The 16481-nt window shown below is 39.0% G+C and overlaps 1 protein-coding gene across 1 annotated transcript; it reads right to left on the bottom strand.

Annotated features, from left to right (window-relative positions):
• Positions 1 to 1950: 1950 nt before the first annotated feature.
• mtmr9 (myotubularin related protein 9) lies at positions 1951 to 14850 on the bottom strand. The gene is made up of 10 exons (XM_059356962.1): positions 14638 to 14850; positions 13383 to 13491; positions 13141 to 13266; positions 12859 to 13032; positions 12558 to 12775; positions 11872 to 12033; positions 11615 to 11756; positions 11197 to 11417; positions 9818 to 9969; positions 1951 to 4921 (listed from the first exon to the last, which is right to left on the bottom strand). Exons 1-10 carry the CDS (start codon positions 14817 to 14819, stop codon positions 4758 to 4760), a joined length of 1650 nt encoding a protein of 549 aa, XP_059212945.1. The 5' UTR covers positions 14820 to 14850; the 3' UTR covers positions 1951 to 4757.
• Between the last annotated feature and the right edge of the window lie 1631 nt (positions 14851 to 16481).

The following is a 16481-nucleotide window of genomic DNA, read 5'->3' as shown; positions in this document are numbered from 1 at the left end:
ATAGCACATGAAGCATAACAAAGGATAGCTTGTTGCATCCCTGTAGTCAAACACTCCTAATGATTAGTAAATTATACTGTTTGTAAGGTACTTAACACCAAATCATAGAGGCTGCACTGCAGGGTTTGGGAGTGGAGAAACTATACAGCCTCTTTGACTTGAACGTAACAGAATCCATTCATGTTTATCAAGGAAAGCTATTATGTGTACACACAGTGTGTTTAACTTTGGTTTGTTTGCTGTAGATAGAGGAGGGCCCAAGAGGTTGACGATGTCTCTGGGTGGTGCACCCAATAGGTGGGTTTAAGACGTGTGCCGGCTTGTGAGTGGTGGACGGGTGCACACCCCCACGCCTGTCATCACCGGGCAGCAAAACAAGTTAATCTGTAAACTGACACACTTTTGCTAAAAACAAAACCGTGTTATCTTCAAGGAAAACTTTGATTACGTGCGTTTCCACAAAATCAAAGAGATATTTTGTTACATTGAATCCTCTTCTCGAGAGGAAAATGATACCCGATCACCGTGAGATGACAATATCTTTAGTTTTAGTTTAACAGTGAATGAAGGTCTAACCCCAGCTGAGAACATCTGGGCAGCAAAGACAAAAAGAAATATGTGATTGACGTGAGGACACACAAGAGGCTATAAAGGCTTTCAGCCATGAAATCAGAGTAGTGACAGATCCAAGGCCACATTAATAAGGAGAGCAGAGTGATGGCTGGACGGCGGCACTGTAAACAACGGCTGCCATCACATTCCTCCATGAAGCATCTGATCCCTGGCTATTTATTACCCAGCCGCCTCATCAGATGATCCCTTCGTCACAGCGATGGCAGCATATTTAGTGAGGTGGCTGAGTTGTTGTGTACGAATCCCTGACACGCCATCAGGGGACCGTATTGGAAAATTGAATTCTATGTCACCTGCCATCACATGGGAACATGCTACTTCGTCACTGAGCAGTGGCAGAGGTGACCAGGGCCCTCGTGATCACAGACGTAAAACAATGTCACACTCAACACGTGTCATTTATTAACAGATAGCTATTTAGGAGCAGTGTGTTCTAGGATCAAAAGCGTTAATTCCAAAAGGTGACAGTTTCAATTAACAACTCTGGTCTTATGTTCTGTGTTTGTTCTTGAATGTAATGTAACAAGAGGTAGATGCCCTCCAACAGTTAAAAGAGGTCCCCTCCACAGTGTGTTCATGACACACTACTAAAACGTATAGGTCTCAAGAACTCGCACTCAACCCTGCACTTCCTCGAGTCCTCAGCAATACAGCCAGCAAGGTGATCAGGAGAACGGTTGTAGAGGGTAAACCGTACAATGTCAAGCTACCAAAGTTAGCTTCCATAACTCGAGGTAAACCAAAAACAAGTCCAGGGCTATTCAAATGTACACAGTGCAAAGAAATTGCATTAAAATGCCTCAATCCTAAATGACAGGTCGACATGTTTGCTTCTTGTCAATCATAATTTAGCCCCGCCTTAAAGCTTACCATGCTTTATCGTCTCTTCTACTCAACATGAGACCATAATTCACAAAATGAACATCATCCTGTATTGAAGAAAACTGGGAACTAGCGATTGAGATCAAAAACTTATGAGGAAAAAGTTTACCGAGATGATAATTCAAGGGAGAAGTAGAGTAATTTTCTCAGACTTCTTTACAATCTGACTTCTTTTTGCAGCCCGTGGAGTCGCCCCCTGCTGGTCAATGGAAAGAATGCAGGTTTAAGGCAGCTCTGCATTGGCTTCAGACCCAGTGGCTATGTTCACTTTTCTACACAGTCTTTGGATTTTAGAGGTTTCAAAAGAAATAAATTGAGTACCATACCACTAATATATTGGCTATAAGTTAATCAAAAAATGTATTTACAGTCAATGAAATGTTGAGACGGAAAAAAATGTACACAAATCTTGTTAAATAATTACAAAGTCAAATATATTTTGTGCTATCATTTTTAATTGCATGGAAACTTAAAAAAAACATGTAATCTTTTTTAACAATAATATAATTTTACAGTAATCAGCAGTGACAAAAGTACTTAAATGTGTATTTCTGATTATGCAGAAAGGCATTGCACAAACATAGTAGAGTTTCTTAACTTTTACAAAGCAACAATCATTTAAGCATGACATTTTTGCATAATGCAAGCAGGGGAGATTTGTGCCAATGACACCATTACCTTGACTGAACTCATTGTTCCATTCATGCGTACACAAAGCAACAGTAGATAATGTGTGTCTCTTTTTGGCAAGGAAAACATGTATACAGTGCAGCTATAAACAGCTTTTCCCTTTTATGAAGCAGTTTAATGTAGTGGCTGGAATCAGTTCATTTTAGTGTGATGAACATTAATCTTAACCCAAAATAGGTTAAATATATGAAAATGACATGGACATAAGCAGAGAAAATGGAATTTCTTACCAGCAAACAAACAAAATCAGATTTAAATTAAACCCTTGACTGCCACATCTTTGCATTTAAAGTTCAGCTTTAAGCTTTCTTAACAGTGTTATCCTAATGGAGGCCCCCTTCACCTGTGGACAGCGTTGTCACTGTTCCAACAGAATTTAGGTCATGATTTTGTTTAGGTGCTTCTTCAACAAAAGGTCTAGAAGAAGCACCAGCATTATTTTAGTGTGGCTTTTCTGGTCATGGCCTGCAGTATGATGAGTCCTGCGTTGGTGAGAAAATTATAACTTTGGATGCAAGAAACTGACACTGAAGTGAATTTCCCCATGGCGCACCGTTGGCGTCATCTGCACAGACTTAAATCTTATAGTTTGAGGTTCACTAAGTTGAATATATTGTCAAGTTTAACTACTCAATAATGCTAATTACAATATTATATGTGTCTGATATTGTATTTGCCTTTCACACAAAGTGCATTAGTTTATAATCTTAAACTACAACACAGCAGATATGCATTTTGTTTGATAATGTCTTTAGCAAAACAGTTATTATAGAACTTTAATTACCAAAATATGAACTGGTCAATATATCTCACATTAGAATATAATATTTTCATTTAAAAAGCTGACAAACCTCCTTGTGTAATGTTGGACTTTACACCAAGGGCCTCTTTTTTCTGACTCATACGCTCAAACATATTTGACTATTTTACTACTATGCATAATGACATTGTAAAACAAAAGATAACCAGGCAAGCTAATATTTCATAAGGTTGTGTTAAATAGGTTGATACCTCCGGCCGTGCTCCTTACTGGAATGTCAAGTAATGACCAGATAAACATACAAGATATTTTAGTCCGATCCTTATTAAATAAGCCGCCCCTCTCATTGAAAAGTACAGCAGGTGCTGACCCTACCTACGCTTATTATATCATCTCATCGTGCAGCAAAGTCACATGCTGCCTTATAGCACCCTATATGTTGCCATAGTTACTCTGCAGTGCTCCAGTGACATATACATTCAGCAGGATGTTGCTGGAAACGTGTACCCTGTATATTAACCTCCGATATTCCCTTCTTCCCAAGATCAGATCAATGCCCCAAAAATCCACAGGAATCTATTAAAACATACACACACACCATACACAGACTCAGTCGCTTGATGTTTACATGTCTGTGTGTGTGTGTGTGTTTATGTAAATGAGAGTCAACGAGACGTGCGAGACGTGGGGGTTTGATGGGGCTTAGCAGCTGTGAAGTCAGCTGACGAGCCAAAGCGTAATTTAAGAAACTCAAAAGTGAATTCTGTACACACGGGTGCACGCTAATACTAGATTAAGGAAGCAATTAGCAGTTATTTTTATTATCATTTAATCTCATAATTATTATTATTAATCTTTCAGGTCATGAAATGTAAAAAAAAATAGTGAAAGAAATGCCCATCTAAATGTCCCACAGCAAAAGGTTTACTTAGTGGTTGCAGAGTCTGAAATGGAATTATATAACGGAAAAAATTACTGCAAGTCTACAACTACAAAGATGAACTTTTGTTGCACTGTACCTCGATGTTTAACCAAGTGAGTTGTGTTGCTCTAACAAAATTGTGGTATGCATCTGCCCCTACTCTGCAAATAACCCCCTTTTGTAAACATCAGTCAGATTCTTTCTTACTTTTTCCATTCTTCTTATTTTATGTGGTTATTTGAATAATTTTGAGGTCCTTTGTTGAGAGAACTGAGAGAAAATAAATAAATAGTTAGTCTTAACAGTGATTTCTGACAAAGAAAAGCAACAAATTGTCACATTTTCGAAAAGTAGAACCTGCAAATATTTGGCATCATTGTTATACAGAAATTATTAATTAATTTTCGAAATAGCCGTAAATTGTTTTTTGGACGATCAACCAATTGAAAAATACTTTCAGATGTACATAAAAAAAGCAATGAAGTGATGGCTTTAGCAGCACTCTGAGAAATATCTGGCTGTGTTTAGTTTCCTTGTTTTTTGCTTCTGTATCTTTCCAATTACACAACATGGTAGAATAAGCTAAAAATGTACATTTTTATGAATATAAAGTGTCAATTGAGTGAAAGATATCTGCATGGATGGAGAATCAAAGAGGTTGATTTTTAAATGAATCTGGGCTTAGAATAATTTACCCAAATTATATTCTTTTTTTAAATGACATATTCCCTAAACATCTGAAAATAATTAAATCTAGCCAGGCTGACATTGATCTGTTATTATATTTAGTTACATTTTCACATATTCTACCTCTTTCATCCACCTTGCTTCCTGTCACAGCTCTCTCTCTCTCTTTCTCTCTCTCTCTGTTTATGGCGTCTGCAGCAGAGGATCTTCAGTTTCCAGCTGGGCCAGCTGCCTGCGCAGGCTGTTTACTTTGTTCTGAAGCTCCTTGTTGTATTCAATTATGTGCACCATTTCCTCATAGGCCTCGTCCAAACACTTTGAGGAGCGGTTCCAACGCAAGAACACTCCTGTAACAGAATAAAAGAGGAAGTAGAGCACTGTGAGTAACCTATAAAAAAACAAAACCATATTAACAAGGAAGTGGTTTCTAATATTCCTTCTGTGCTGCAAAACGAGTCTACAGCCCTGTTAGCGGCTCTGTGAGGCTTTAACACAGAGCTTCATGTGATAACAATTACTATCACAATGCTGATTTTAGCAGGTGAAAACATTTACAGTGAAGACATCAAACAGTTTTGACAGGTAGAGCACTGACTGTGTAAAACTTTCCTCTCCTAAACTTGTGGGAGTGATAAACTGGAAACACAAGTGTGACCACAGAGATGTGCTGTGTGACTGGAATGTGCAACAGTAAGGAGGTGACTTGTCGGTCACGGTGAGAGTGGGAGTGTGGCAGTGACCTGAGTTTTTTAAATTTAAAGCCTCAGGAAAGACAGTAAAATACCTGCACATAACAGCGATTTACTGTGCAGCCATGTGACTAAATATCACTCATCTCACTCAATATTGAGGTTGCAATTATTGTTTCTTCTTCTATATTTTTATGTGTGTGAATGGTAATAGTTTTATTGCACTTGAAAACAATAAAGTAATAAGATAGTACCTTAAAATTCATGCTGGAATTTATAAAATTATAAATGCAACACAAAAACTAGGAGATTACACAATGATAAAATTAGGGCAGGGGACTCTAGACTCATGACTAAGATTTCTTTGGTAGATTAGTAATTGTCTTATTCCTTTTTCGGGCAGAATGACTTGCAGTATTCTCAGGAACTTATGGTCAGATCTGTGATAATCACAAAATTTAAAGTGATGCTTTTGCGTTATTTTCTTGTGGAGAAACAAAAGGATGTTTTACAGAAATGTCAGTGAAATCAATTTCTTGACAGTGTCATTGGTCGTGGACAGCCTTAAAGGATAATGTGTGTAAATAACAGTAAATACTGCAGCTTAAGATTTCCATGATTAGAGCATGGAGTTCTGCTCAACATTGATAACAAACAAGCAAAACATTTTTTAGTAAAAACTCCTCAAACTTTTTCCAAATTGAAATTTCACAACTTTACATTGAAGCACAGCCTTCATAAACAGTATGTAGTTGGTGTTTTATAAAGACATGATGCAGACCACCAGACCCTGTTAGTGTCAACATGGAGAGCTCCAGATATGGACTTCCGTGGGGTCTTTTAACTTGGCCCAGGAGTGTGCGTCATTCTCTGTGAAAAGCTTACGTAAGCAGGATGTCACGTGCTTCAGTCGTGCTCATAGTTTATATAGGATGAGGGAGTGGCTCTGCGGCTTTAGGCAGGAAGGGGGCCCCCTCCAAAAGGTTCGTCTGAACCTACTGACCCCCCATCTGTCTAGAGTCCCCTCCCCCCACTTTTCTTTATGAATGGTGTTTGCTTTGTGCTGATTCCAGATTCAGCTATTTCAAACACATACTATGCTGGGACTTTTTGGGAGTTGACATCAGCGAACCTACTGTTACTGAAATCAACTCAATCCTTTTCATTTGAACAATTCCAAGGGGATAAAAGCAGCCATGACACATGGTTATTACATACAACCTTCCACAAGTGCTTCCACATAATCATGATGCTTTTGAAGTTTGATTTAATCTATTATTGCCGTAGAAACAGGTAGTTTCGCATTGATGATGATCCTTTCGTTGTACCAGACATTAAAATGAACAAGAAATTGAAGAACATGGGTGGTCTAATAATTTTTTCCATGACTGTATAAGCATGTTTTAATGTTAGAGCTGATGGGGTGGAGCACATTTTAACTGCTCTCTATACTGCAGGATAGTTTAATGTAGTAAATCATGTAATGCAGCTCATTTTAGATTTTATAAACTGCTTACATGGAACACAATAACACTGTTTCCCTCTGATATGTATTGGAGTTTAAGTATAAAGTGGCATAAGATGGAAACAAACAGAATAAGTACCTCAAAACTGTATTTAAGTACATAGTTAATTTCCACCACTTGACAGTTTTAGGGTAACAAGTCACAGCAGTAAACATATAATTAGTATGGTGTTACCTTAAATGAAAAGGAATGTTTGGAACATAAGTGGTCAATTATTTCAGCATAATAATATGGTAATTACCAATATTGACTTCCAAGAATTTTCATATTCATATTAGCCCATTATTACACCCTATTACCATTTATCAAATATTTCACATAATATATGTGTGTGTGTGTGTTTCCCTGTTACCCTGAAATAACCCCATTAGCCCTAAATTTCAGCCTAATACCAACAGATACACCCATTATTAATATCAAGCTACTACCTGGTTAATACTTTTGCAATTGCATGGTATTCCATCAGACTGTTATCTCATTATTACCATGTTATTATGGAGCTTTATGTAAAGTGCTACCGAAAATAAAAATATCCCCATCATTAGGTCCGTGTTGGGAAAACTACTACCACAATCCAAAGCAAACTCTTAAACTGTAGCCAGTCAGAAAGTGATTAAACAAATTAATTCTAAATTAGTTATTTCATCTCCCAGAATTCATGAATTGTAGAAGATGTATTTTCCTGCAGCGGATACTTGAGGTTTATTCCATACAGACGTTGATTCACAACAACCGGAGAGTGGCTCAGCTTATAAAAGACAGCAGGCTGATACAATCTCAGTCTCACACTGTTTCACGGAGGTTAAGTTTCATGCTCAAGGCCACTGAGAGAGAAAAGAGCAGTTTGCATTCACTTCACCCACACACTTTTTCTTAAGCATCATGAAACCATCCCTGTTTGCTCATTTTCTGTAGCACCATTTGGTGCTTTTATACCAAACATATAGTTCAAGTTTACAAGAAGGCAGAAGTGTTTTTAAATTAATTTCGACATTATATTTACATCTTGTACAAAAAAAGCTTCTTAAGGATCAAGTGCAGTTTTATGTGGAAAGTTCTCACTGAGGCTTGGGATTAATAAATTAACTATTTGAGATTTTTGCTACGGACCAGTAGAAAGTGTGCCAAAACTAAGATTAGCATCCATATGACTGATAACTGATAACTAGTAGTAAACCGTCACTGGGCTCAGGTGTCAGTGAGGATACCTTCTGTACAACCTATAATAAGACAAACACAGCATGGAGAAGCCTGCAAAGCAATCTGAGCAATGTAAAAAATGTTAATGTGCCAAAAGCCACATGAGGGAAAAAGTCATATGAGCTTAACGGCCACACGCAGAGTTTGACCTCTTCACGTATCAAACGTGGTTCAGACGGGTTTACACAGTATTTTAGACTGAATATCATATCGTATCATTCATATGCTCATTATTTTAACCTAGCTTTGTACTGTAAAATATTATTAACCCACTGAACCCCAAAATCCACTGGTGGGTTTGAGTAATAAATGCTTCCATCAGGTTTATAATAGTGATATTTCATTAAAATACTTCATTCTACATGGCTCATCTAAAATATTATTTAAAAAATAAGCATTTGTACTAACTAGATATTTTTAAAAAAGCATGAAATTCTGTGCTCCTCAACGCAACTGGAGATGACTCCACTGAACTCTGCAGACTGTTTACACAGGTCAGAGAGGAGAGGACAAGACAGGTTATAAGTAGAGTAAAGTAAAAATATAATTAGTTCAATATGTATAGCATGTGACAATTGTGGTGTGCACTTGCTGACTAAAGAAATTTGTTTTTTCCAATTTTTGTAAAAAAATGTTCATAGAAATTAAACTTATAATTTACGGCAATTTAACTGTGCTGTACTGCACAAAAGATATTTTGGATTTCTCCTTGCTTCAAGCCATGATTGTGTTGTTTTCACAGAGGTGCAGGAGATTATTGCAGTGAAAAACGAGGCCACAGTGAGTAAGATTTGACAGCAGAAAAGAAATGCCCTGAAAATGCTTGGGGTTTAGAGGGTTATAATGTAGATAAACAGTTTGTTATTTACTGGATGTTTATTTTCACAGAGGGAGTGGGCGTTACCCGTGGTTACAATGATATATTGTGTTTAAAGGTCATTAATTAGACAAGAGGAAAATGATCGCCTGTCATGTTGATAAGAGCGTCTCACATGCTGTTTGTTTACGGTTGCTGTGACAGATTTCCCTTTAAAATAACATTATGTATGTACTCATGTATGTATGTATGTATGTCACTTAACTAAAAAGTAGGGCCAAAGAATATGTATGCTGTAGTATTTACTAGTGGCTTACAGGGTTGCTCAGTTTATCAGTGGTGCAAATGGTGAAATCAATGTCGCCCCCTTCTGGTAGGATCAGAGAATGTTGGAGTAAAAATGTAATGAGGGATGAGACTGTGAACATTTTATGGCAGCGAACCCGTTGGCTATCACAGCAGTTTTCACACCCATTGCTAACAACTGTTTCAGGCATTAGTCAGCTGTTGTCATGGCTTTCAGCTGTTAACTTCAGACTACGGACCAGTTTTCAACCAAAGCACAAACCAACAGCATGATTCAAACCCACAATGTCATGAAGGCGAACATGTGTCATGCTGTGAGTGCACAGCTTGCTGTCTCAATGGTTGATGCACACAGAAACACACTGTAGTGGTGCAGTCTGCTCGTAGCCTTGCCACAAATTTACCATTTTTAGCGACAAAACTGACATAGAATGAAAAGATGAAAAAAAGCTTAACTCGTGTGATCAGCTGTCAGTTCTTCCCTAAAAGCTTTGTGTGTTTCACTGCTTCATCTGTCAAATATCTGTTATTATGGAATGACTATGATTCTATATTTTAAGTACAAAGATACTTTTGTTCACACTGTTTTTTCCAAGTACTGCCAATAGTGTTTACTTTACTCATCCAGTGTTACACAAGCCCAATATGGTTGCTGTGTGTTGAGTAACAGTTTTTTATGGCATGTCTCATGTGTTGGTTTCTTACCTTCCCACAGCAGCAGACTCTGAGGGGCCACAGAGGGCCAGGTCACCAGACTGTTGGCCTCGTAGAGAGGGTTGGTCAGACGCTCCAGTTCTTGGGGCCGGTTCACCCACGACCACAGGGACACAGTCTTCTCAGGGAGAGACAACTTGGCTCTATGAGAAAGGTGAGAGGGCATGTTATGGCTCATATCATATGATTAAGCCCTGATGATTTGTTTCTGGAGCTCCTCCACAAGAGCCCCCAGACAAGTGGCAAGTTGCCGTTGGTTTGGTAGAGCGGTATGTCGTAGACGCACACCAGATATCTAGCAGGATAATTATCTGGAGTCTGTTGAGGAGCTTCAGCCGATGAGAGTGTAAGATGCGGGTTGAAGGGAAATCAGAGGCAGGTGTCACCTTTAAGAATAGGAACGTGCACTCTACACGTTGCCAACCAGAGAAAACAGGCTATAATTACTGCAGATGTGTGGAAAAAGGCTATTTTCTGACCGCTTCGACAAGCATGTTGGTCCAGACTCATACATAGCCATAACTATAGACAACGCTTCAAATATGGATGTTGCTGCAAAGAGGCTCCAAACTGTGAAAAGTACATGCTCACACATCTTCAACCTGGCAGCTCAGAAGATCTGTTCAATCAGCACAGTTTCAAAGTGGGAACTGAAGATTAGTGTCACCAATTTAGTATCCGGTCAAATGTGAAATATGGTCAGAATCTCTGCTTCTGTTAGAGGAGACCAGGCCTTTGCAGTTGTAGCCCCTAAAATCTGCAACCAACAGGTTAGGCTGTCTCTCACGCTGCCATATTTAAATCTCACCAGTATGCACTGGCATTTTTTATTCTTTTGGTTTGCTTTGCATTGTTTGGTTCCCGTTTTCTCTTTTATGTTGCTTATGTAAAGCACTTTGGTCAACTCTGTTGTTTTTAAATGTGCTCTGTAAATAAACTTGGACTGGATATGACTGTTCCTGAGTTATGGTTTGTGACATTCCTGAGATATCACCTTCACAAGAATGTGACGGACGGACAAACAACCTCAAAAAACAAAATTCCTCAGGCCCCAGCTGTGGCCAGCCTGGAGACATAATAAAAACTTAAGAACTGACTTTGAGAAAGTCACATAATCCACAGCTGTGTAAGCTGCTTACTGGCCATTAATGTGAAGGAAAGGCTGCATGAAATATTTTGCATCCTTTCATCAAAGTCAGGAATAGGACACACTAACGGTCTGTGAAAACTTTAAAAACACCGTATTTTATGGATACTGTATTTGATTGCATTAGATTTTATATATGTACATGACAATGTGTCAAAACAAAATCAAAGAACATTTGGCTGACATAAGCTGGTGGAGCAGCTTCAACACACTCCAGACTCACCTCTCAGCTGTACTGTTGCCCAGGAAGGTCCCAAACTGAGAAGCATAGGCGTGTTCAAAGACCAGCACCAGGAAGCTCTCGCTGAACTCAAAGGAGCACGGAAACTGGCGAAGGATCTGCCACACACAGTCCAAGAAGAGCAGGAAGGCTGGAGCCTCCTGGCGAGGCTTGCTGTTGGAGTAGGCTGACTGGGAGCAGCGCTGCTGGAACGGGTGACCCGCCTGGGACAGATGGTCAAAGAGGTGAGAGCGGTCATGAAGAGATCATGTCAATCATGATATTATAATGCTGATTAGACCGGTTTAGTATGGCTTATTTTAACGTTTTAAAATAGGATATTCTTCATAGTTGTCATTATATTTCATCAGAAAGGTAAAAAAAAGATCTGAGCTGTGCTTCAAAGGTCAGATAAGCTCACCTGGAGCCACTCTCGCTCCACCAGGCCCTGGAAGCCTCTGATGGTCCTGCAGGCCGGATCAAGGATGATCTGAGCCAAAGAGGTCACCTGCAGGGTGGAGTCTGTCCCCTCTGTACCGTGAACGAGCACCGAGGCTCCCTCCCTGAGAAAAACACACATGATCACATTTTGTCAGTTTGCCCTTCGCAGACAAGTAAAACAGATTCTGAATGCTGCGATTTTCTCAATTTGGTGTGTACAGCTTAGTATTCGCTCACCTGTCGATACACTGGGCAGCCAGGCAGGCCGTGGTGAGGATCTCCTTGACGTGAGTCTGCCAGTTGGACGCCTCTAGCTTACTTAACCAGCGGTCCATGCTGTGCGATTGGTCGTTACAGGCCTCTACCAGCTTTATCAGGCTCTCCTGGAGGATGTTATACCTGGGAATGAGTATAAATAACAGTTCTACACATTTTGGTTTTGTCAAGCATTTCAAGATGCATTTTCAAGCTTTTGCAGCACCTTATGGCTGTGTTGAATTAGATGTATACAGTACATACAGAATATACAGTACACTGACTTTTTTCACTTCACATTAAATTACATGTTATTTTGCTATAAACAACCATAATTAGTAGGGCGACAAATATAAGTTTCATGTTTCAAAGTTTGTTAGTAGACTTGGCGTCCTGTATAATCCAATAAAATCCATTCAAGCAGTTTCACACACTTAATTAAAAATAAGGGGCTTTTTTTCAGTCTGTAGAATACAATTTGTCGGCTGAAAACACTAAAATTTTTCATTCGGAATGCTGCTTTGACTCCAATTTGAACAAATATTGAATATTACACCTGCCCAATGAAAACACCACATAAAAATTTAAGTGTTTTCAAGGATTTTCGGCATCACTAGGAGCCCTGTTATGACTTTATGGATCCACTAAAGCCCGTTCTGACCCCTCACCTTTCAATTGCCTTGTGGATCCTCCTCCACTGGGGGTAGTTAGCCTCAGACTCAAATCCTCCACCGCGGGATTTGGCCTGCTGGGCAACATTGATGGTGCGTGTGTCAATGATGTAGCCCCGTTTGCCTGGCCGCAGGGTGGCATTGATCAGCTTCTCGTCTTCCTTACACCGACGCCCGTTGGTGCCTGTCAGAGGCTGCCCTGAGCGCATCATCACCTGAGAGTGGAAATGATTTGAGGTAATTTTTTAAAAGCAAACATTCAATACAAATCAAACTAAACCATTTCCCATGTGCTCACCATGCCGTTCTTCTTGTGGTAGTAGCTAAGTACTGGAAAACGGCCACCGTGACGGAAGGTAGCTGCTTTCCTTAGTGTGTCATCATCAACATCTTTGGGCACGGCCACTAGAGGGGGGTATGACGGACACACGCTAAAGTCCTTGTTAACGGCACTCAGTCTCCACTCATCTGTCTGATAAAAGAGATGGTGACAAGTTAAAAAAAAAAGGCCATTAAGCATGTACAACAAAGGGATGAGAGAAAACTAAGTGTGAAGTTTTGTCACTAATCAAGTCCATACCATTGACTCCAAATCTTTAAAGGCATCCTCGGGAAGAAATGAATTCCAGCCGTCTTCTATGACTTCAAACATGGGCCGGTAGAAGAAAGGATACATCAGGGAGAGTGAATCAAGCGTAGAAAGAGCCTGTAGAGGAATAAATAATATGTTTTAGTTAATAATATTTAGAATTATAATTGACTTGAGAAATAGGGTCATGTTTTAGATAGTAAAAGTCACCAGTTCTTTTTTAAATTTTTTACCTCAATAGAGCTGGCAATGTTGAGACACTCCTCCATGCCAGGGATGTCGAGTTGAATCACTCTCAGGTCTTTGCATTTTACAATGATGCTTCCAAGAGAGCCCACAAATCTGAAAGGAAAGACAACGATTTCATTGAAAAGTTAAGCTTAGAAATTTTTTATGTGTCAAAGTTGTACAGTTCTCCTCATATTAGGGATCCTCCTGGCAGTTTGAATATCCCCACACCAAAAGATGTACATGTTGGGTATTAGGAATACTTTGTTCTGTATTTGTCTAAGACACAGGCCTCAGAGTTAGAGTTGTAGCTGCTCCTGAATAGCTATGATAGATAAATACTGAGGACAAACTTCCACAAATTAATAATAATTAATAAAATCTGTGCGGTTGAATCAAATAAGTTTGCCAAGTTCCCGACCCCCACTAGAGTTCACCAAAGCTTCACTTGGGGTCACAAGGCGCTCTTGATTTTAAGTGATGTAAGAAAACTATAATAATATAATAAGATATAATAATATTTGGTACTCTGAGATAACTTAGCATTTCATTATTTTTTGTGAAGAAAACTCAAAGTTTTTATTCTTAAAGTTTGGACTGTTATTTAAAGGACTAACTTCTCACAGGATGAGGGGACAGTAAAGTAAAACAAGCTCTATTCACAGAGCCTTCACTCTCCACAAACAGCCTCGTCCTGCATTAGAAAAGTAAAGTTAAAACAACCAAAGATATAATAAAACAATGGTCTAGCATCAGGGAAGAGAAAACATATTGTAAGCAGAGAAAACTCACCTCTGATGCAATATTCACAGGAAATAATCTTTACAACCACCCTTTCCAACCTCACAAAATAAACTCCCACCCTGTGGGAAACACTGCAGTGTCAGCCAAAAGTCAGACTCAAACTTCCTGTCAACAGTTTCAGGTCCTCTATCCACTGTAAAAGTCAACCATAAGGGCACTACAGAAAACCAAAAATCTGTCTGGTGCATACATTTGCAGAGTTGCACTGAAAAGACAGGTGTAACCGCAGACTCAACCTTCACTGTTTCCTCTCTTGTTACTAAAAATTCTCCAAATACCTGACCTGCTGATTTGCCTGTGTATTCATAATGGGTTTGATAAAGAGGTCACACAATGCAAAAATGCACAACAAAAGAATCCCTTCTCATGTCAGTATCTATTTAAAATAACTTATGCAATGTGACAGTGTCATTGCTTGAAAAAGGGTGTAGAATTAGTGATTAAGAAGCTCTATACCTTTTCTCTATGGAGTCAATGTTTGAGTGAAGCAGCCACAGCTCCTCTGTGTTGTCTTGTCTGGAGGACAGAATCAGGTGATGACCAGTCAAACACAGGGTCCCCTCCACTGTGGGCATGAAAGGCCGATGAAGAACCACCCCATCCACCCTGGGTGTCTTTATCAACTCTGCAAACTCCATGACCTGACCTGAAGAAGAGACAGTAGCCAGCCCAGATAACAGTGACAGCAGAGATAGAGGAGGAGGGTTTTAAAGCATATGGACAACGCTGCTGATTAGCTAACTGCCAAGACACACTAACACAAGTCCAGCTGTGCCGTTTTGAAATAAATATATCGTGCAAGTAGATGTCAATTAACATGAAACCAATAAATGCTGCAACAATATGTCTGCTAGCTAAAGTTAGCTTGACTCAGGAAATGAAGTGGCTAACGTTCGCTTGCTGGCTAACATGACAGACACAGTACACATTGTCCGTCATTTTTATATTTACGGTAAAATGTTAACATCATACATATTGTCAGTGTACGGAGTAAAAATGATCGCTTTTCATTAACGCTAAAATTTGTTATCGTACAATTACCTGAATATCTTTTCGCTGTTGTTGCTGGGCGAGACTGGTGCGCTCACATAAACAAGCCGACTGGAAACAAGCGACTTGTGAAATTTGGCTCAGGGCAATTTTCAAAGCAAATCACCAAATTCTTCTTTAAAAATAACCCCAATAATAATAAGAATAACATTTTTATTATCCTCTGATTTTGAACGTTAACGTTACCGTTAAATGTGACGTGATAATGACAGCTTTGGACTCAGTAGTACAAAAAACAAGATTAAATATGATTTTTTTTTTGGTGAAATGTAAATTAATCTAATTCATCCAAGACCTTTAGTAATCTTACATCCAGTCAAAAATCAATCATGCAAATTAATTAAGTTATAGAGTTGAGGACTTCTTATGAATCATTTGAGGTTAGTCGTTCAAAATATGTACTGCAGTTTTAGGAAATATTTGTTCAGAAGATTTTTAATGAATGAAAGCCTACAGATTTCGTCCATGGTATTGGCAAACTACATGTTGTCACACTAATGCTGTTTATGTTGTATGTGTAAAGCTGTTTTATTTTTTTATTTTTTTTTGCTAATCCACACATCTTTTCTTCTCCTGTTGTTTGAAACACCTAACAATATCAAGAAGGGACACTAGGTGGTGACATTGAAAGATGTTTGAGAGACTCGTGCTGTTACATACAGTTTGAATTAAGGTTACAGATTAAGATAAACTCTGAATTTTTTCCCCCGAAAATTGTGTGTGTTATTTTGATAACAAATCATACATTATAAGGGGAATGAATATGCCCCAGACTCAAACGTAGACTCTTAGGGCAGACTGGGTGATTTAAAAGCTCTTGCCGCGTCAGTCAGCCTGTCCACCTGGTGACGGTGACCAGTTAATAACTATTGACAAGCAGCAAAACAGCCAGACTGAATTCAATAAAAACAGCAGACAGGGACTTGAACAGACTGGCCGATAGAAGGCAAGAGCATCAAGGCTACTTAGACAATCTGATAAAAGGAAAAATTAATTGCAATTAATAGTGTATATACAGTATTACCACACTAACAAGCAATTACAGAGCAGCAGAAGGCAAGAAAAAAGGAAGAAACCTTGAAAGGGAAACTTCAAAGAGAGATAAGTCCCTTCTTGGATAGCTGAGGGTGGAATATGAGCCACATAAAATGAACAGAAAGTTTTGGAGAAGCAAAAAGGAGGGCAAACAAGGGAGCTAAACTATAAACTAAACAGCAAAATGCATTTTAGCCACCTAAAAAAGTCCATGT

Source organism: Centropristis striata, chromosome 18 (assembly GCF_030273125.1).
Source record: "Centropristis striata isolate RG_2023a ecotype Rhode Island chromosome 18, C.striata_1.0, whole genome shotgun sequence".
Classification (NCBI taxonomy): Eukaryota; Metazoa; Chordata; class Actinopteri; order Perciformes; family Serranidae; genus Centropristis; species Centropristis striata.
Note: the sequence above shows the minus strand (reverse complement) of the source record. Positions and strands in the feature narration are given on the sequence as shown.

Excerpts from the sequence above, each read along its gene's own strand:
- mtmr9 (XM_059356962.1), bottom strand. The coding sequence starts at position 14,819 with ATGGAGTTTGCAGAGTTGATAAAGACACCCAGGGTGGATGGGGTGGTT. Across the intron at positions 13,267-13,382 it reads ACATTGCCAGCTCTATTGAG|GCTCTTTCTACGCTTGATTC; the intron begins GTAAAAAATTTA and ends ATTCCTCTACAG. Across the intron at positions 12,034-12,557 it reads ATCCACAAGGCAATTGAAAG|GTATAACATCCTCCAGGAGA; the intron begins GTGAGGGGTCAG and ends ACTCATTCCCAG.